General features: G+C 36.4%; 1 protein-coding gene across 10 annotated transcripts in view; it reads left to right on the top strand.

Annotated features, from left to right (window-relative positions):
- The first annotated feature begins 7242 nt into the window (after positions 1-7242).
- PNISR (PNN interacting serine and arginine rich protein) overlaps positions 7243-21728 on the top strand; it is a 28084-nt gene continuing 13598 nt past the window's right edge. For 4 of the 10 annotated variants that reach the window (XR_003911153.1, XR_003911154.1, XR_003911152.1 and 1 more), the window contains exons 1-6: positions 7243-7342; positions 14517-14596; positions 16701-16819; positions 18290-18478; positions 19849-20072; positions 21539-21710. Coding sequence is in view for 7 of the 10 variants with exons in the window: in XM_029945404.1 (XP_029801264.1) it covers positions 16732-16819; positions 18290-18478; positions 19849-20072; positions 21539-21710 (673 nt within the window). In the remaining 3 variants the exon portion in view is untranslated. Of the gene's footprint in view, positions 7343-12340; positions 12451-13432; positions 13499-14516; positions 14597-16700; positions 16820-18289; positions 18479-18705; positions 19528-19848; positions 20073-21538; positions 21711-21728 lie in introns of those variants that run through there. The other 6 variants (XM_029945406.1, XM_029945407.1, XM_029945405.1 and 3 more) reach the window with 6 other exon arrangements.

Raw genomic sequence — 21728 nt, 5'->3', positions numbered from 1 at the left:
TATTTTTGAAATATAAATTTATAAATGATGGAGAATCATATTTTTATTATACTTGACGGGAATATAATACATTTTCTAGTTCTGTAGATCACTAGGTATTAATAATGGTTTTGAGTTTGAGATCACTTTTCTTTGTCTTCAACAAGCATCATTGATAAGTTCAAGGGAGGTTAGCTTGTATTTTCATGGGCTATAAAACTGGCATTTCAGATTTTAAATAAATAATAGCAAAAATGGGGTAGTTCACCACCCATCCCCCCTGAATACAAATTATTAAGTTGTCAAAACTTGGCATGAAAATATTACTATTACTTAGACTTAAAATTGTAAAAAGTAATGGCCACTTGTGTCTGACATTACTGAATCAAAATACATAACTGCATGGTTCAAGCATCCTAATTATTAGTGCCAACAAATCATACAACAGGCAGCTGCTGGGTAAGTGCCTAGTTCCAGTTCATGCTCCTCTTGGGAAGAAATGATAGGAACAGAGGTTGTAGATAATGTGTGGATATTTAACCAAGCCTCTGACTCTTCTTAACATTTAAGTATATATAACATTATCAAGGTTACTGGTGCTGTCTTTTGATATTTAGATGAGTGGAACTGTGATTAGGGTTAAAGATGGTAATAATATACAAAACTTGGAGCTTAAAAATGTCATTGCATAAATTCTACTTTTTAGGTATTGAAATTTCAGTAGTGTTTTCTTGATTTTCAACTTGAAATGATGGAGAAATATATCTTTATAAATCAGTCTGCAAACTCAGGTTGTGTCCTATAAAAATCAGTTTCTACTGTTTAAAGTGTTTTATGTTTAATTGTAATCCACTAACATTGAAGTTTTCAGTACCAGAGCAGTGAAATTTTTTTTGTGAAAAATATGTTAATTCAAGTCAGCCATGTTGGTAATGACAATGCCTATCCCTCCCCCCAAAAGTAAAGATACCATTATGAGGCATGTATTTTTCATTGGGTGATCACTTGCTTCTTGTTGTCATTGATAGAGGAATATACAAGAGAAAGGAGTGAGGGAAAGAAGGATGGAAAGGAAGAAAGAAGGATAAGAAAGAAATGAGCATTCTTTTCTGTTGCCTGTTGGCTTCATCCCCTACACCGCTAAGTCACAGATGGTAAACGATACGCAAGGGCAAGAATCAGGGAACGTGCCTCATCCTCTTTTCGTTAACAGGATGCCAGGAAATGTACCAGTGTTGTACTTCTCAAAGAGGAGACCTATTGACCTTTATTCTGAGTACCAGTTAAAACAGACTTTTCATTGAGATACATTATAGCTTCAGAATATTACGTGGGTACTCAAGTGCTGTGGTAGTTTTTATGCTTAATTTAATCATTAAGTATGTATTTTTTTGAACACCTGCTATGGGTCAGGCACTGTTCTGACACTATTTTAACATGTTTTAAAATGGAGAGGCCTCTATGTTTTAGACAATATTCCAGAAGTAACGTGCAAAGAAGATACTTTATTTTGATTTCCTGGTAAAAGAGCTAAGTCTGAAATCTATTTTTTTTTAATGGTCTAGGGATTATGAATGTTTTTCAGGGTCTGCCGGTAATGGAATAAATGTTATTTTGGTACCTAAGAATTTCCTAAAGATATATTTGTAATAGAGAAAGTATGTTAAGTTACATGTGGTCCTATATGTTTATTTAGAACATTTTAAAGCACATTTGCAGGGTCACTAAATTGTAAAGCTACTATAATAGTTTCTAGATGACCTCAGGACACTATACAAATAAGTGAGAAATGTTTACAGATTCTCAAAACAACTACCGTAGTGTTTGGCCAAATGAGTGTGAGTAAGTAAAACACAAGTTTCATTAGCTCTATTTAGAAACTGGTTTACAGGGTATATCTAACCCCAGTTCCCCCTGGTTTTTCCTAGTTAAAATGATAAAATTTTGATTATATGCCAATATTATGAATGTTTTTGACGTAACCAAATACATGTCTATATTTAAGATTTTGTTAATGTTTTTAAAACAGCTGTGAAAACCACCTTTTTGGCTGGCAGGGAGAGTGGTAGTATTTTCATGGGCTATAAAACTGGCTGTGTCAGCCCTAAGAGTAGTTGATTCCTGTTTTCTTATTTTAAATAGTCTAACAGAGCTGTTTAACCAAATATACAGCTCCTAGCTCGCATGTGTGATGAGTTTAGCCAGTAATTTTATACAGTAGCCAAATAAAGTTTCCTGAAGATTAAACTGTAGACCTTCATCTAATTTTTATAGGACAAAATAACTTTCTGCCTACTTTTTCTAAATTCATATTCATTATTTGTCTGCATGTTACCTGATCAAATAAGCCTAAACTAAATACGTTATGTGCAATAAAATCAAGCCTTTATATATTATCTAGTGTGTTAAGAAAGACTATTTTTAGATATTTAAAATATTTTGGTTCATGTAGATATTAGTTCAAATTGTTTAAAAGAGATAGATGGCTATATTTTTAGTTTTGAGTAATGCTGGTTATACAGCATTGCTACTGTTTTATCTTTACTTTTTTTGCAGTGTTTTTAGAAAATAACTGTAACTTATTGAGCATTATTTTGATGTTACTGTATAAAAATACATAATAAATATTAAATTCTTTGTTTCCAAATTGGTCCTGGAGTTTTTGCAGTGCATATTATTGATAATATTTTATTTATCAATTGTGTATTTGCTAGCTTAGCTATATTCAAAATATTCTTTGCATTTTATAAATTCATTACTTCAGAACAAAATCTTATTATAGGTCACTTTCACTAAAAATTTCAGTATTTACTAGGGTGGGTCTTGATCCTTTCACATGTTTCTCAAAATGTTTGGATTATTATTTTTATATAATTAAAAAAATTTTTTTCCCTTTATTTTTGAGAGACAGAGTGAGATAGAGCACAAGCAGGGGAGAGGCAGAGAGAGAAGGAGACACAGAATCTAAAGTAGGCTCCACGCTCTGAGCAAGCAGTCAGCACAGAGCCTGATGCAGAGATTGAACCCATGGACTGTGAGGTCATGACCTGAGCTGAAGTCGGACGCTCAACCGACTGAGCTACCCAGGCACCCCATGTTTGGATTAGACAGGATCATTTATTAGGATATATTTTGTCTGCCTATTTGAATTTAAACTTTTTTGGGTCATTAAATGCTTTGAGATTATGATGAAAGCTATAGACCATCTTTCATTTGGTCAATAACTTGATTAAGTATTTTTTGAATACCTTCTGTGTGGTACACATTGGGAAATACAGCACTGAACACAAGAGACAGAAATCTAAGAAGTAAGGAAACAGACATTTTTAAAAAACATTTATTTATTTTGGTGTGGGAGGAGAGGGATAGAGAGAGAACCCCAAGCAGGCCCTGCACTGTCAGCACAGAGCTGATGGGGCTCGCTCCCACAACCATGAATTCATGATCTAGTCAAAATCAAGAGTTGGTTGCTAAACCGACTGAGCCACCCAGGCACCCTAGGAAGTAAAGAGTAAAGAAAAGATATATCAAATGATCAATGACTTGGAGAAAAATTAAGTAACATTACTTACAGAGTCATATAGGAATTAAGGTCTGGTGATGAAAGATGTTCTACGGATAAAAAATGTTATGATATTAGTCTTGATGGTCCCAAAGGGAAGCTATGAGTTGAAGGAGAAGGAAGGTTTTAGTTCTGGGACCTCTCATCACTCTTGCTAATGGCAGTGTAGGGGCTGGGAAGGGAAATCATGACAGTTATATTATCTCAGAAAAATATATGCTCTAGAGTTTCGTATGTTGTTTCAGAGGTTCATGGACCTCCCTTAAGTTATTTTCATACATTTTTAAAGTTGCACTCAAGCAGAACTATCCAAAATGTTTGCATTCTAATATGTATGAGTCTAGGTTTTGCTGTAGTAACAAAAACTCCACATGCCAATGGGTTAACACAACAAGTTTATTTCTTCCCCACCCAAAGTCCCCTACGAATCTAGGCAATCTACAAGCAACTATTTTCCAACTGGTGATTTAAAAAAAATTTTTTTAATGTTTATTTTTGAGAGAGAGACAAGACAGAGTATATTTAGGAGAGAAGCAGAGAGAGACAGAGGGAGAAACAGAATCTGAAGCAGGCTCCAGGCTAAGTTGTCAGCACAGAGCCTGATGTGGAGCCCAAACTCACAAACCATGAGATTTTGACATGAGCCAAAGTCAGAAGCTTAACCCAACCATCCAAGCACCCCTCCAACTGGTGATTTTGTAATCCAGGCTTTTATCTTGTGGTTCTATCACTTTAACACCAGGTCTCCATTCTAGCAGAGGAAAAGAACATTAAAATTCTTCTACCAGCAGTTAAGTTCATCTTGGATGTGTTACTCACAACCCATTGGCCAGAAGTAGTCACATGGCCCTGCCTAATTGCAAAGAGGGATAGGTAGGTCAAGAAAGCCTCCCAAGGGCTGTCTTGTTCAGAGTTCATCCACATGATAACATGTATCAGAATTTCATTCATTTTTAAAGATAAATAATAGTTTACTGTATGTATCACCACTTTAAATAATTTTTATTCTTAAATGTTAAGATAGATGCTATATGGAACATAAAGTGTTAAGTTAAAGATTCTGAAAGAATCTTAAAGAATCCTAAAGATTCATATTTTGGATGTCAGGAATACTTCCTAATTCTGTATCTTTACCACATCTCATTTAACTTTTTTCCATTTAACCTTAAGGCTAACTTGATTCCACAAGTATTAATACAAAGTACTAATGTGAACATATCCTCCCTTTGAATTTTCTACTTAAACAGTGAAAACGGAAAATTAATTTTAAAAATGTAATTTACAATGTCTGCTAATCTGTTAGTCATAAATAGCAAATTGCCAGGATTGGCAAGCTGATGGCTGCTTCAGCACTTTCTCAACCGACTGAGCCACCCAGGTGCCCCTGGCACTTCAGCACTTTCTGATCAAGGTGCAGAATGACTGGACTGAAGCAGACCATGTACATAACAGTGTTCAGACTGACACTTTTTTTATATAATTTTTTTAATGTTTATTTATTTTTGAGAGAGAGAGGCAGACACAGAATCTGAAGCACACTGCAGGCTCTGAACTGTCAGCACTGAGCTGGATGGTGTGCTCAAACTCACGAATGTTCCGGAACCATAAGATCATTACCTCAGCAGAAGTCAGATGCTCAACTGCTCAACCGACTGAACCACCCAAGCGCCCTTCAGACAGACAGTTTAACACAAAAACTGAGAAAGTCTGGTGTTGAAATACATATGTATGTATGCTGTCTTCTCCAGCTCCTAACATTACATGGAAATCCCAGATAGTGGTGAGGGAGGGGCAAGTAGGACTATAAAGCTCCTTTCCTGGTTTGGCCAACAGTGATTGCTAAGAATGTCTTAGGTTGGCAGAAGGAACAAAACAATGAGATATTTAATAACTATCTCCGTTTGGAAATGGGTTTCCAAAACGATTGGCCTATTTTGGAAGTGTTCAAAATATTCACTCACTCAACCCATGCAAGAATTCTTGTATGTAAGCAGTATGCGGACTGGTTTGCTAGCAGAGATGGAGGTGGGAGGAACCATACCAGAAAACCGCTTGAACTTTTAACTAGAGAAATAGATTATAAGAAATAGGAACATATGAAACTTTCAGTAGGGCAATCAAGTTTCACAGAAAAGTTTCTCTGATTAGAATGTTTCTCAGAGAAACAAACTTGAATTATCAGGCCCTATACAAAAAAATCTGGGTAATAAAATCAGAGCAAAATCAGTGATAGCCACTGATAATATGTAGTATTATGTCCTGGTTTTTTTTTTTTTTTCATAAGTTGTTTAAAAAAGCCACTACACTGTTGCATAGTCTTTTTCCTGCTAAGTGGAAATTGGGGGAAAGGGCTAAAAGAATGAAGCTTTTCTTTTGCTTCCTGTGGTTATCTCCATGCACTCACAGCATCGTGTTGCCAGGAAATTATTTGTAAGCCTTTCTCCCAAGATAAAATTTTATTTCAAAGGCCACATGGATTTGAGGACCAGCATATCTTTAGCTATTGAGACTTTCTTCTATGCTGAATCAGGAGTATCTAGGTTTCAAGTGTTTTATTAACGAAGGCTGAGTTTCATGTAAATGGTATGTATCTTCTCACATCTATATTTAACTCCTTTACCCATCTACATGTACATGGTTTTATTTCTATTGCATCTTGCTTTTCTATTTCTATTTTAGATTTAGATTTCTATTGCATCTACTGCAATTTGCTTTTTTTGTTTGTTTGCCCAAATCTCAATGAAACAACTTGGTTCACTCATCAGTCAGGCAAAAGTTTCTGGTTACTCTTTAGAAAGTTACTTTCCAAGATTTATCTTCGTAATTCTTTTGTTTTTCTCATAATTTGTAGCTCCTAGTCTGGAAATTGATATTTTTGATACTTTAACCTCGTTCATATTAAATCACAGTGCAAAAGTATTCGCAGAAATGCATTGCATAAGTCCTTTCGGGAGGCCATCTTGTAGTACAGAGAAATGACTAGCAGGATAGAAACTGATAGCCCCACTTCTCCCTGAGGGTCACGGGTAAAGAACAAAATATCAGGACTGCTGGGAGACTACAGCTCAGCAAGTTTCGCCAGAAGGGGGCGCTAAGTTTTGGGGTTAACAAAGAGAGCAACCCCGCCGGTTCGGTTACGGTCCCTGCAATCGCTACCTTTGGATTGGGCACTTCACTAACGTCCGGTCTGAGGCAGAGCCCTCGGAGACGCTCTGTAATACCGAAACCTGGAGGACTCCAGAACTTCCGACCAGTCTGGCGAGCCTGAAGTGCCGCTCTGGGCATACCGAGCAACACGCCGTAGTTGGTTCAGTGTGACCCTGACGCGCCACCGTAGTCTGAAAGTAGCAGAGCAAATTCAGCCTACCTTTTCCGAAGCGAAAACGTTCCTAGGGGAACATAGTACCCCTTGAAAGAGGATCCGTTGCTAAAGTAAAAAAATTGAGGGCGTTCTGTACTGAACACTTAAGCTTCTGGCTTTCTGCCCATTGTAAAGATGAAAGTGAGCTGAGCATGGCTCAATTAAGAGGTAACCTACGGGATTGTTCGGACACTTGCACAGTGGTTTTGCCCAAAACAAAAATGGCACCTAGACAAATTAACCGGGTATAGTCACGTGCTCAAAGACCAGGATGGCGAGCAATATGGCTTCAGATGACAAGCGGATGTTATTATTATTCACTTCCGGGTGGAACCAATCGGGCGCCATCTTGTCTTGTTCGTGAAGAAGTAGAAGCATCGGAAGGTTTGGAGAGGTATTACAGGAACTGTGGCAACAACGGGGTTCCGGAACCAGAGTGGGTAAGTGGTGGAGAACTATTAGGCGTGGGGGCTTGCCAGGCCATCACAGCCTTCTTGGTTTCCGTGGCGAAGGTAGTATAACTTAAACACGCAGGCTGCGTACGCCGCTTGGCGCGACCGCTGGAACCTCATCTCCTTAAAGCGGCGGTGTCCGCCCGATTTGGTGAGTCAGATCGGTGCTCTCGGTGAAGAGGAAATGTTATTAAAGAGAATGCTCTCGATTCCTTCCTCTAACTCTTGCGAGTTTTCTCTCGGATGAGAAGGGACTAATTGTTGGGCTCCTGACTGGCCGTTAAGCACTGCGCGTGCGCAGTGGGAACCTCTTATGGGGAGGGGGGCGCAAGGGGGCGGAGGAGGCTGGGGCCTGGACCTGGACCTTTTGCGCTGTGCAGTTCCGACTACGCAGGCGCAGCCACGTCAGTTGCGTCCTGTTAACTCCAATTAGGTTCCCTAGTTCGTATTTTTCATGTTTTTATCCAACGATGGGCTTTGTGTGTTAAGCTTCAAGAGGGAAAGAGTAGTATCCAGCGTTCCAATTGTATTACCTTGTGGTGGGTATTATTGTCATTTGAATATCATGGGCATTCGAGAGCTTGGTTGGTGGTGGTTAATTTATAGAAGAGCAAAATAAACTTGGAATGTGTGACTTGAATGCAGCAAAGCAAAAGTAAAAACAAATCTGAACGCAAAGATTCACCTGTAGGACTGTTGTGTGGCTTGTAAGGATAGGAACAGTAAATCCGTTCTTTGAAGATGTTTATGAGACCAGATTTTTTAAAAAATTATTAATAGATTTTATTTTTTGAAAGTTTTTGTTTTACAGGAAAATTGAGCAGATAGTACCGAGTTCCTATATAAGCACTCCCGCCTTTTAAGTTTCTTTATTATTACTACATTTATACTATACAGACTCTAGTTCATAATAATGTGTCAATATTGGTCCATTAAGTCTAGCAAATGGATCATAGAGTCTGTAGTTTATTTGTATTTCCTGAGTTTTAACCTAATGTTTTTTTCTGGCTCATGATTTTGTTTAGGATACTATGTGACATTTACTTGTCTTGTGTCCTTAGCCTTCTTTTGGTTGTGATAGTTTCTCAGGCTTTCTTAGTTTTTGATGACTGTTACAGGCTGAATTGTGTTCCTGCAAAATTCGTATGTTGAAGTCCTAGCGTCAGTACCTTAGAAATAGCTATTTGTGGAGATAGGGTCTTTAAAGAAGTAAAGTGAAGTCATTAGGGCAGGCCCTAATCTATTATGACTGGTGTTCTTACAAGAAGAGGTTAGGACACAGAGAGAAGACCATATAAAGACATAGACGACAGCCAACTATAAACCATAGAGGGCTTCGAAATAATCAACCCTGCTGACATTTTGATCTTGGACTTCTAGTGTCCGGGATGATGAGGAAATAAATTTCTGTTCTTAAAGCTACCCAGTTTATGGTACTTTGTTATGGCAGCCCTAGCAAACGTGTCCTGTCACCTGGACAGTTTTGAGAATTACTGGTCAGGTGTATTATAGGATTCCCGGTGGTTGGAATTTGATGTTTTTCTCATGATAAGACTGATTGATGTTAGGGGTTTTGGAGAGGAAGATTACAGAGGAGCAATACCTTTTTAGTCACATCCTTTCAGGGGTATGTAATATGAATGTGATTTATCACATTGATATTGACCTCGATCACCTCCTTTGAGGTGTTTGTCAAGTTTTTCCACTGTAGGGGCGCCTGAGTGGCTCAGTTGGTTAAGTGTCCAGCTTCCGCTCAGGTCATGATCTCCCGGTTCTTGGGTTTGAGCCCTGTGTCCGGGCTCTGTGCTGACAGCTAGCTCAGAGCCTGCTTCAGATTCTGTCTCTCCCTCTCTCTCTGACCCTCCCCTGCTCGCACTGTCTCTCTTTGTCTCTCAAAAATATATAAAAAACATAAAAATTAAAAATAAGTTTTTCCACTCTAAAGTTACTCTCCCCTAACCACCCCTCCTTTCCATAATGTACTCATTGGAAGGACGTCCTTTTGCACAGTCTGTACTTGAGTGGAGAGCTGTGTTCTCCCTCCTTTAGGGTGTAGTATCTACAAGATTTAGTTGGAATTCTTCTGCATGGGAGATTTGTCTATCCCTGCCTATTAATCAGTATGAACACATAGATACGTATGTCATAAATTGTCTTAAGTTACTTTGTTGCTCAAATTGTTCCAGTTTTGGACATTGGGAGCTCGTTTAAGTATCTACTTTGGCATGTCTCCATCCTATTTTTTTTATTTTTTTAAATTTTTTTGGCACTATAAGATGTTCCAGGCTCATTTTGTATATTTTTTGCCCCAGTCTTTTTTTTTTTTTACATTTATTTATTTTTGAGAGACAGAGAGAGACAGTGCGAGCAGGGGAGGGTCAGAGAGAGAGGGAGATACAGAATGTGAAGCAGGCTCCAGGCTCTGAGCTAGCTGTCAGCACAGAGCCTGATGCGGGGCTTGAACCCACTATCTGTGAGATCATGACCTGAGCCAAAGTCCGACGCTCAACCGACTGAGCCACCCACCCAGGTGCCCCTTGCCCCAGTCTTAAAAATCAGTTATTTCTTTAAGGATTCTGATTTTTTTTTTAATTGGAGAATGGTATTAGAACCAAAATATGTGTGCTTGCTGCTTGGGGTGTCGTTTCCTTTGGGCTCTCTCCTTTCTGTACATTTACTTTTCAATTATCAGGGTTTTTTTTGGGGTATCTATAACCAAACTATTCAATACTCCAATTTTTTTTGAATGCCTCTTTTGATCTGCAAACTGCAGAACATTTTAGTATCTCCTAAAATGCATGTCCTATCAAGGAGCAAAAATTTTTTTACTACATTTCAAATAATTACAAGGTTAGCCTTTACTAAGGCCATGTCCACCTAACCTGAATTGAACAAATGAATTCTTTTTGGCTTTGCGGTCAGTCTTCTAGTGTGTAATGCTGAAGTGTCAGGGAGAAGAGGATTGTTGAATTTTGTGGTTTCTAAACTATGTGTGTGATAGGAGAAACCTTTTACCATTTTCATTAATGGATAGCTGTGTTTCCATATCTCTTTGATTTTGCAGTTGATGCTTAAGTACTTTAAAATAAATACTGTCATTTTCATTCTCATTCATCTGTCTGTGAGAGGACTTTTGCAAATATTAATGATTGTCATTTCATTTAAATAAGTAATTTTAAGAATCTCAGAGCAATCGGTGTTCTAATATAGAGTCATCTAAGAAATGGAAAAGATAAGTGATGATTATTTCAGGTTGTATTCGTTTCTTAGGAATACTGTAATAAATTACCACTGACTGAGTGGCCTAACAACAGAAATTTATTCTTTTACAGTTCTTTGGCCTAGAAGTCTAAAATAAAAATTTTTGCAGGTCCATGCTTACTTGCTCTACCCTCAATTCTCCAACTCTGCTTTAGGGGAAGATTTTTCCTTGCCTCTTCCTAGCTTCTGGTAGTTCCCAGCAATCCTTGGCTTTCCTTAGCTATAGACACACCACGTCAGTCTCCTCTTCTGTGCTCACATAGTGTTCCCTGTGTATGTGTCTGTGTCTCTAATAAAAACACCAGTTGTTGGATTAGGACCTACATTAATCCAGTCTGACCTCCCATCTTGAAAACATCTGCAGTGACCCTTTTCCGGATAAGATCACATTCATAGGTTATGGGAGTGGGGATAGGACTAAAACTTCATCTAAGGGGGCATAATTCAATCCGTCACACTGGTCATAGTCATAAACTAGATTTTTCCAGCCATATATGATAACTTGATTTTCTGATGGCAAACCGTTGTTATTGATCTTTCTATTTTTCCTAAATCCTAGTTGTTGCCAAGGACATAGCAGGTAATTTTCGTCCCATGAAAGGAAAGGCTTGTACCCAGAGTAAAATAATTTCACTACTTAATATGGGTAAAGTACTGTGGAGAATCCATGTAATTATAAGACTCCGCCCTCAAAAAGATCTTGTTGAAGCCATGAAAAAAAAAGAAAATTCAGTGTAAGGCCTTATAACATGTACACCACATCATGTTTAGCTTATTAGCATGGAAATCTTCAAACAGTGCAAAAGTAGAATGTAGTGAACTCTAGTATACTTAACACTTATCTTCAACAGTTACCAGTATTTTCCAAATCATTATTAAACCAATGTGTAAATGTCATTTTTAATGGTATAAGGCAGTGTTACTTCATTGAACCATACTGAAATTATAGGACATCTTTAATTATTGCCATATGTGCCTTCATATTCCTTATGTTTTCCAGATTTTGCATTTGTTATGTTTATTAGTAAAGAAGATTTTATGGTGAAGATGAAGAAAGCATGGAGTTTCTAAATCCTTGCCATCAAATCACTTATAATCTTGTTCTTTAATTAATTAATGAAACCCTTTATCAGGCATTGTGCCAGATGCTGAAAATATATAAAAGTTTATATTAGATATTTGAGTATATACTAAGTCTTTTCTTAAAACCTGTCCCTTTGCAAAATTCAGCATAACTCTAAATTTTATTCTCATGACTGGAGAAACCCTTTTTGGACTAGATTATAGAAATTTACTTCAAATCCTTCATAAGAAAATGAGACAGAGGTCAGGTAATTTGCCCAAAGTCTCATAGTTCTATTACATGTTTATTGCGTATATCTGTCATTATGGACTGTGCTGATCAGCCCATTGATTTTTTTTTTTTGGTATCTTTTAAAAATCTATAGATTTATTTTTAATAATACACATCTTGGTAAAATAATTTAAAGAACATAGGTATAAAACAATCAAAATTTCATGATCTGTTACCACTTCCCAGAGCCTACCAGTTTTTAAGTTTTTGTAATTTAGGGATTTGCTATACTAAATTGTATTCTTAATAAGAAAAAAACCTCAAGTGGTATCATTATTCATGCTGTATCACATAGTGATTTATTTCACTGCTTAAAACAATTTGTATATCAATATGTGTCAGCATATAAAAGTCTATTTTATTCATTGTAGTGGCTGAACAGCAGTCCACTGTGTGGTTCACTTGTATTTCATTGCCCTTCGAGTGACAGTAAAAGCAGATGTTCACTGTTATAAACATGCTGCAGGTAGTGGGCTTCATGGTGAGTATACTCATCCATGTTGTTACGTTGTGGAATTGCTAGTGTTTTGATAATATATGGTAATGCTAAATTGACTTCCATAAAGACTAACCGGTGGGTGTGTTACCTACTCCCTCATTCAACACTCATCCTTTGTAGCCCAGTTTCTCAACTGCAGATTTCATTGAAACATTTTATTAAATACCTCCTAACTTCTTAATTCCTTGACTTTTACTGTCACCTTCTTTGCTATATTTTTATTCTGCTCTGCTTCTCACAGTTTCACAGCTCTATTTTTTTAAGCCTAAGTGTATCAAACACTGTATTTGAATAATATCTTCCGTAAAAATTTGGGGGTGGGGTGGGGAAGGAACTTTGGAAAACGTAAAAGTAGAAGTGGCTGGTTTTAACAAACAAAAATGGCCACAAATGCAAATCAACCTCTTGAAAATATGCGAGTAAAAACTTTTTGTGCATAGAAAAACTTCTGTGCATAGGGAAAACCCTAACCCTAACCTATTTTTTTCCCCAAAGATATCTCAGGTTATTTTCAGAGAAGAAAAAAGACTTGAGTAGAAAAAGCTTGGCTTGATTACAACCCCACCGCCTTCCCCCTCTCCTCTGGCCCAGTTGTAAACTTGAGGAGTGCTACCAGAAATGATACTGAGATACTGAAAAAGTCTTGATGGTGATATTAAGCTCTATGTTTTGAAGCCTCCTTTGCTGAGTTTTCTTTAATGTTTATTTCTTTTTGAGAGAGAGAGGCAGGGAGGGACAGAAGAGGGAGACACAGAATTCAAAACAGGCTACAGGCTCTGAGCTGTCAGCACAGAGTCCGATGCGGGGCTAGATCCTGTGAACCTCAAGATCATGACCTGAGCCAAAGTTGAACCCTTCACTGTCTGAGCCACCCAGGCACTCTTGCTGAGTTTTCATGTGTTTCTCATTTAATCCTCACAATAACTCTATGAGGTAGACACTTACTATGTCCTCCATTTTACAGATGTGAAAACCAAGAATTAGAGAGTGGTTAATTTGCCCATGTTCATACAGCTGGTGAGTGGTGTAGGTGGGTATCGTGAAAAGAGCTTGTGCTCTGAAGTCCAGGTTACAAGTGATATTTAGAAAACTTAAAATGAGAACTGAAAAGTTGTTCATGACAACCATTAAATGTGAGTAAGTGAAAGAAACTTTGCATGATTTCTAGAGAAATAAATCTATGTATTAGAAATGATGGTAGGGAGTCATACACATCATTTTCATCATGAAAGTGGTTTAAGAGCACATCTAGTTGCAACTCTGGTAGGCAGAATATAGAGGTAGTTAAGATGCCTAATATTGTACGAGTTTATAACCTACGACAGAAAAATCTATGCACTGAGTTTTGATATACCATTTAGAGCTTTGGAAAACACAGCAGACCATGCTTACAAGAGCTTTGCTGTATTAGGAGCTAGTGTAAATAAAAGGAGCTAGAGAATATTCATTTTTTTTAGTTGGTATTTAGAGATTGCTGTGTGCAAGAAACTGTCCTGTCCTGTACCTTATGGAAGATAAAGAGATGAATAGATTTGTCTTTCTATCAACTTTAAAAAGCTATTGATCTGATGGAAATAAAATGAAAACATTTGAGGGACAAACTGTTTTTACCTTGCTGGTGTTAATTTTTAAGTTTAGAATTCCATAGAAAAGCCTAAATTAATGCATTTTATTAATTATTTGTACCATTTGAGTTAATGTCTGGTGGATGAGATCTTTTCAAATGTTTGTTGTTCCTTTTTTCTCCGTGTATATGACAATCCCTAAATAGTTTGACATTATTTTGTGCTAAAGAATTGTTCAAGTAAATAAAAAATGATTTGAAAGGGAAAAAAATGTTAAAGAGCTTTGCTTTGTCATTTGTGATGTACCTATTTCTCTTAACTTTAAAATGGTACATAGTTTCTCATTACAAAGTTAACGGTAGGAAAAGCTTCAAATTAATTTGGAAATGATCACACTTTTATGTTGCATCTGTAGAAGTTTATTAATTCTAGTAGCTCTTTATAATCTGAAAGTAAACATATATTCTTTCTTTTTCCCCTCAGGGCATAAGTAATCTTGCTGCTATGCTTCCAAGCTATAGTCTGAATCAACCTAAATTTTAAACAGAAGGTGAACCTCTGAGGTTAGTCAAAATAGCAGTTGGTATTTCTTCTGGGGGTTTCCTCTGTATTTATTTGTTACTGTTTAATTAAAGTAAAGGGTTCTAATAAGTCACTTAACTTAAAATTTTTTTTAATGTTTTTATTTATTTTTGAGAGAGAGAGAGAGAGAGAGAGAGACAGCGTGAGCAGGGGAGGGTCAGAGAGAGGAGTCACAGGATCTGAAGACAGGCTCCAGGCTCTGAGCTAGCGGTCAGCACAAAGCCTGACGCGGGGCTCGAACCCACGAACCGTGAGATCATGACCTGAGCCGAAGTCGGAGGCTTAACCGACTGAGCCACCCAGGCGCCCCAACTTTTAAAGTGTTTAAAGGTATAGTTGAAAAAGAGGAGAGGGAAAAAGGAGAGAAGAAAGAAAATCTAAAGAGAGATTAGAAAAAAGCATATGCAGCTTGGAATTGATACTTATGTCAGTTTTTGGCCTCAGGTGTGGTGCTATTTAGCATTTTGTAATATTGCTATTATCATAGACTATTCCTGTGACTAGAAGTCAAGTGCACTTGATTTGTAAGGAAATCAAGGTAACAATGCATCATTCCTAATTTGCAGTGTTCTTCACTTGAAAGGTCAGGATCTGCCATTGATAGAACTGTAGGACATTGTGTGTGAATGCTACCAAGATTGGAGCTGCAAGCTCTTTTAAGAGACTGAATTGTAATAGCCAGTTATCCTATTTGAGTGGGTGTCTTTTACTTCCTTGTTATCTGGCTTTAGTTTTTTGTTTTGTTTTGTTTTTGATTCTGCAATACTAAGGCTCACTTTTGTTTTTAGAATAGAGGAAAGGGAAAGGAAAGTCTAGGAAAATTCATTTAGTAAAAATTTATTTAATGTCTTGTCTATGCTAAGCCTTACCGTACAAAAATGAAGAAACATACGCTGTTTGCCATGCATATCAATCATTCTTCAACGGGGTGTATGTCAGTCTTTTTTTACACTTTACAGCAGTTTTACACTTTATTATGAAAGGTTTTTAATTAGTTTAGAGAAAAGTAGACTAGTGTGATAACCCCCTCCCAACCACCCATCACCTAGATTTCATCATTATTAACACATGTTTGCTCTCCCTTTCTTTTCCAGGCTGTTTAAACTTTAAGAAACATGCTCTTGTAGATATATCTGACTTTCTGCATTTGTCTGATTGTTTCTTTTGATACTGTTTATGTCATTCTTTTGTTCCCTTTAATTTCTTAAAACTAGAATGAGATCCAAAAGCTGAGTTGGACTCAGTTAAACATTTTTGGAGAAAATATTCATAGTGATTTGGGGACCTAATATTGTATCTTATGAGGAGACACCTAATAGTCTTTAGAGGTGGTATTTCAGCAGCCTTTGAATTAATGACTGCACATCAACTTTTAAGATTTCCTGAATCAATTATTTCAGTAGGTTTGGCAGTATAGTGATTTTCTAAATCTATTCTACTTCTGTATTCATTAGCTCTAATTATAAGTAAGAGTTTTCCTTCATCGGCTAGAGCTGTTTGGTTACCCACTTAAGGGAGTCTTGGTAAGGGAGAGATTAAATCACTTTTTTCTTATAATCTTTTTTTAATGTTTTATTTATTTATTTGGTTTTTTGTTTGTTTGTTTTGAAAGAAAGAGTGTGTGGGTGTATGGAGGAAGGGCAGAGACGGGAGGCAGAATCCAAGTAGGCTTGCCCTGCCAGTGCAGCGTCCAATGCAGGGCTAGAACCTACTAACTGTGAGATCATGAAACCAAGAATCGGACACTTAACTCACTAAGCCACCCAGATGCCCCTCTTATAATCTTTAAAATAAATAGCTATATTTCCAGAGGTCTATATTGGAAAAAAAAATAGGTATTTTTCCCATCTTGTTAAGCTAAGTTGATTAGAACTATGCTTGCCGTCTAAATCTGACACCATTAATTAAATTTTATAGTCTTGCTTGCCAGCCTAAAAATTCTACTTCACTTCCCTTTGGTAACTTATTGACCAGAATTTTTGAGCTCTGATCACATAAATGTATCATCATATAATAATTTCTGATGTGTGAGCTTTTAAAATTAAAGAACTCTGAGTCTCATTTTTAAACTCTATTTTGTTGAAGATTGAAAATCAAATATATTTTAAAAGTCAGGATGTGGGATCAAGGAGGACAGCCTTGGCAGCAATGGCCCTTGAACCAGCAACAGTGGATGCAGTCATTCCAGCACCAGCAGGATCCAAGTAAGGAAGTCAATTGAATTTGGAAGTTGGGGAAGGGGAGATAGAGATGAGTGGGATAGGTGATGGGATTAAGTAAGGCAAATGGAATTGGGATTGGTTTATTGGATCATTTTATGATCAAAATATCTTTTCTCATAAATAATACTGCCATAGCATATATATTAGGGAATGGATTTCTCATTAGAAGACTTCTTCAAAGAGTGGAAAGCCTTATGAAGGTTTCACATTTTTTAAAACTGATTTAGTTCTTATTTTTCTAAAGAAAGGGGAAAATCTTCCTTAAATGTGTTGCTTAAGTAAAGCATACATCTATTGTTCATTCTGAAACTTACAATTTGATGTAGCCCATAGACAACTGAAGGTATGCTATGTAGATCATTTAAAATTTTATTATGGAATATTTTAAGCATATATGGATGTAGAAAAGAATAAGGGTGCCCCTTTTTATTACTTAGCTTTAATAGTTGTTAACTTATGGCCAGTTTTGCTTCATTGATATGACTTCTACTGCCCTGCCTTTATTGGGTTAATCTGATTCTATTTCTTTTTTTAAAAGCTACATAGCATTCTGTTATAGGACTCTAATGTAATTTAGTAAATCACTTTTGGATCATTGATTGTAGCTTTGTACTTTTTGAAATAATTACCATAATATTGTATACATACCATTGCATTGTAACTTGTCCAGTTATTTTCTGAGGGAAAAATAAAATCCAAAAACTAGTTTTGTTATATCATTGTTGGCACATTTGAAATGTTTTGAGTACACATTGCCCAAGTTCAGCTCCACATGGGTTATGCCAGTCTATGTTTCCACCAAAATGTATGAGAATACCTATTTAATCTTCACTGATTAAAGATGTGATGTGAAAAACTGTCTTATTCTTCTTTGTTTCCTTTGTTAATAATATTAGATCTTAAAATGTTAAGCATAGATATTGGAGAAGGAACAGGACCTTTAAGATAGCGAGGCAATACAAATTGAGTAAAGAATGGCGAAGGATTTGCTAAGATGTATTTTGACTAGAGAAGGAAGCCTTAGCCAAAGGCGGGTGTGAGGATGAGCAGGAATAGATTGCTGTACTCGTCCTAAGTCTACAGGATCCAATCTGTGAGGAAGAAATGAGTGAGCTTGATCATTTGTTTTTATAGTAGTAAAAAAAAAGAAAGAAAGAAAACTTTTAAGACTCTGTAAACTAAGTTACAGAGGATAAATTTCTTAAGAGTTAATATTAGAAGTCAGTTAAGAGTGATTTTGTGGAGTTGTTTTCCTAAAGTCTTCTATTACTTTGTAGCCTGAATGTGAGTTATTTTCTAAGTGTCTTTTCAGCCATAACCAATTTAATATTTAAAATCTGTAATATTTAAAATCTCCAGTAAAGAATAACAGATGCTAGTTGTGCATAGAGGCACTATTCTCCTAGCTCTTACGTTCTGAATGCTAACTTCTGCTATGTTCTATTACATTAGGCCAGATTGACTGGGCTGCATTGGCTCAAGCTTGGATTGCCCAGAGAGAAGCTTCAGGGCAGCAAAGTATGGTAGAACAGCCACCAGGAATGATGCCAAATGGACAAGATATATCTACAATGGAATCTGGTCCAAACAATCATGGGAATTTTCAAGGGGATTCAAACTTTAACAGAATGTGGCAACCAGGTTTGTTGTTTCGTGTTATCCAGTTTTTAGGACTATTTTTAAAATAAAATGAGGATTAAATAAATTAATTTGTTTAATTTTATGACTTCTTGAAATTAATGCTCCTTAAAGAATAGGCAGTTTCATTTAGATTTGACCTTGAAATTTTGTGGTTAAAATTATTCTGTACTCAGTCTGCTAGCATTGTGGCACTCAGTTTGATTCTTTTCTTGGTTCTTCATTCCTAGGCTGACAGGGGCTGGGAACACTGGAAACCTCACTTGGCATCTAGGGAAGAGAGCATTCTATGTCTCTCTGTTGCAACCTCTGGCCTTTTCAGAAGCAGCACTGGCAGAGCAAAACATGTCTAGCCTCTAATTAAAGAAATATTGTGTCACTCAGTGACAAATTAGTCTGTCAAATATACTCTGCCCCTACCATGCACCCATCTTCTTCTTTCCTTTTTTTTTTCCAGATAGTGAAGATCTTCCATAAGTTTTTATCTGTTTTATTTTTGTTTGTTCATTTGCTTCTTTGCTTCACAGTATGATTTAGATTTCTTGATGCTAATTCAGTGTTCCATGTCTTGTGTTATTATTTTTAATAGTCACTTGAAAATATAGAGGAATCTTATATTTGAGTGTGCTGATGGTGCAGTTTTAATCTCCCTTTCCCTATCAATACTTGATAATTGTTTCTCAGTGTAAGAATGGAAACTCAGGAAGTAATCCTCTAACATCATTTTTAAAAGAATAATGAATCTTCTAATCTTTGATACTCTGAGGTAGTTTATTTCTAGTTTTCTTAATGCTACACCAAATTTCCCCAAGTTTGAAAATGTTTTTGGTTCCCAAGTTTTAGTTCATAAATGACTCATCCTGGCATTCCCACTCCCCAACTTTATTTTGCCGACTTTGTGATCTGGGCAGGTGATTGACCTCTGTGTGCCTCAGTTTTCCCTTCTGAAATTGACAAAGAAAATTCCTGATCTCTCCCTACCTCACAGGGATGTTGTGAGGATAAATGTGTTCATGGAAGAAAGATATTATATATAAAATCTCAAGGTGTTATTTTTTATGGTGTTGTTACTGGATAGAAATAGAAAAATTCGACAAAAAATTGCTTTGAATTTTGTTACATTATTAAAAATAATTTTGGGCATTTTATTTCTATATGTTTAGGATATGAATTAGAGTGGAGTTAGTTAATTTGAATTATTTATTAGTTTAATTAATTGCTTTTTTTAAAGATATACAAGAGGAATTTGACCCAAGAAGTCATAAATTTTTAAATCTGTTTCTTTGCTGAAAAATCTTTCTTGAGATCTTAAAAATTTGTGATGATGATGTTATAACCCCTGTTGAATGTTTTTATGCCTAAATCCTAAATAGAATGGGGAATGCATCAGCAGCCCCCACACCCCCCTCCAGATCAGCCATGGATGCCACCAACACCAGGCCCAATGGACATTGTTCCTCCTTCTGAAGACAGCAACAGTCAGGACAGTGGGGAATTTGCCCCTGACAACAGGCATATATTTAACCAGAACAATCACAACTTTGGTGGACCACCCGATAATTTTGCAGTGGGGCCAGTGAACCAGTTTGACTATCAGGTGAAAGATATTTTGTTGCTTTAATATTGTAGATGTGCACGTAATCCATTCTTTGGAAGTGTCTCATCAAGAGTACCTAAGATCTGTGTTTCACTTTTCAGTCTTGTACAGATAAGCGCATATTATGTCTCAGAAAAGTTCTCAATTTTTGAGTATTAAAATCATTAGATTTTTTTTTCTGGTTTCTGATTTTCTTAGAATGATATAAAGGATCATTAGGGAAAAATTTGGATAAAATCAAAAATGTGTAAGTGCAATAGCTATATGATGTTTTGTTTTCTAATTTATAATTTTAAAATGGTATATTTAAATGTTGAATAAAGTCTAGAAAATGCACAGTAGTTGAATACATTATTTGTTAATAATAGATCATGAATAAGACATGAGTAGAATACATGAAGAACGTAGATCATCTTCCTAAATGCAGTTCCTTCTGCTATGTAGAGTTACGACTTTTTCTAGTGTTGTCATTTTTTTTCCATTCTGACATGACATGTTAATGGAATTGTACATGATTTCCTTTGTAGCATCTAATTCATTCCTAGGGACATAGAACTCTATGGGAAATAGTATTGTAATGTGGGGCTTTATTTTCTCTAATCACTCTGCCAAGGGTCTACCCTTAAATTATAGTGCTAGATGTTATTTTGAAATAATTGATTATAGTTGTACCTTATAAACTGAGCTATCATGATTTAAAATATTGGCAAAACTCACACATTATTTCAGTAATTGTATTAATAATGGACATAAGTGTAAACAGCATGCACCTTGAGACTATAGTCCTCATTCATATATATTCAGATACTTACTGTACTCATGCATGGCATGCAGATATGACAGTGTGTGTTTGGTTTTGGTTTTGAAGAAATGTAGTAGCAGGGAGCTTCTCTTTACACCCCATTACCTTGATAAACACCTGTGTGCTAACAAGACAAAGAGCTCTATTGGCAATGGGCTTACTAGAAAAGCCTCTGAAAATAGCAAAATTGCAAAAAATATTTAATGATTCCATAACTTTTATTTTGTTTAAAATAGATAATACTTCTTGCCAGATTATAGAAACAACTAAAGTTCATAAGAAATAAGTTGGAATTGATAAAAAAAATTCCTGTATTTTCTAGTTATAGAAAAACTGACATTTGATTTCATGGTAGTGGAAGGACTAGTTTATAAATGGATTCAGAATGAAAAAGGTCCTATATATATTTCTTTATTTCTTGAACATAGTGTATTAGCTGAATTTTAGGTGACTTTGCATTTACATAGGCAGAAAATCTTTATCTTTCTTAAGAAAAGTAAGCCTAGGTTCCTGGGGCTACAGAAATATCGGTGGATATTAGAACCATGGAATTCTTGGATTTGCTGCACACATGGATTTCTACTGTCCCAGTTCATAACACACGTGTGTCCCAGAGAATATATTGTATTAATGTGAAGAAAAATAAACTGCAATACTCTTTCAGCATGGGGCTGCTTTTGGTCCACCGCAAGGTGGATTTCATCCTCCTTATTGGCAACCAGGACCTCCAGGACCTCCAGCACCTCCCCAGAATCGAAGAGAAAGGCCATCATCATTCAGGGATCGGCAGCGATCACCTATTGCACTTCCTGTGAAGCAGGAGCCTCCACAAATTGGTAGCTATTTAAGTTTAG

Source organism: Suricata suricatta, chromosome 7 (genome assembly GCF_006229205.1).
Source record: "Suricata suricatta isolate VVHF042 chromosome 7, meerkat_22Aug2017_6uvM2_HiC, whole genome shotgun sequence".
Lineage (NCBI taxonomy): Eukaryota > Metazoa > Chordata > Mammalia > Carnivora > Herpestidae > Suricata > Suricata suricatta.
This window is presented reverse-complemented; position numbering and strand designations above follow the sequence as displayed.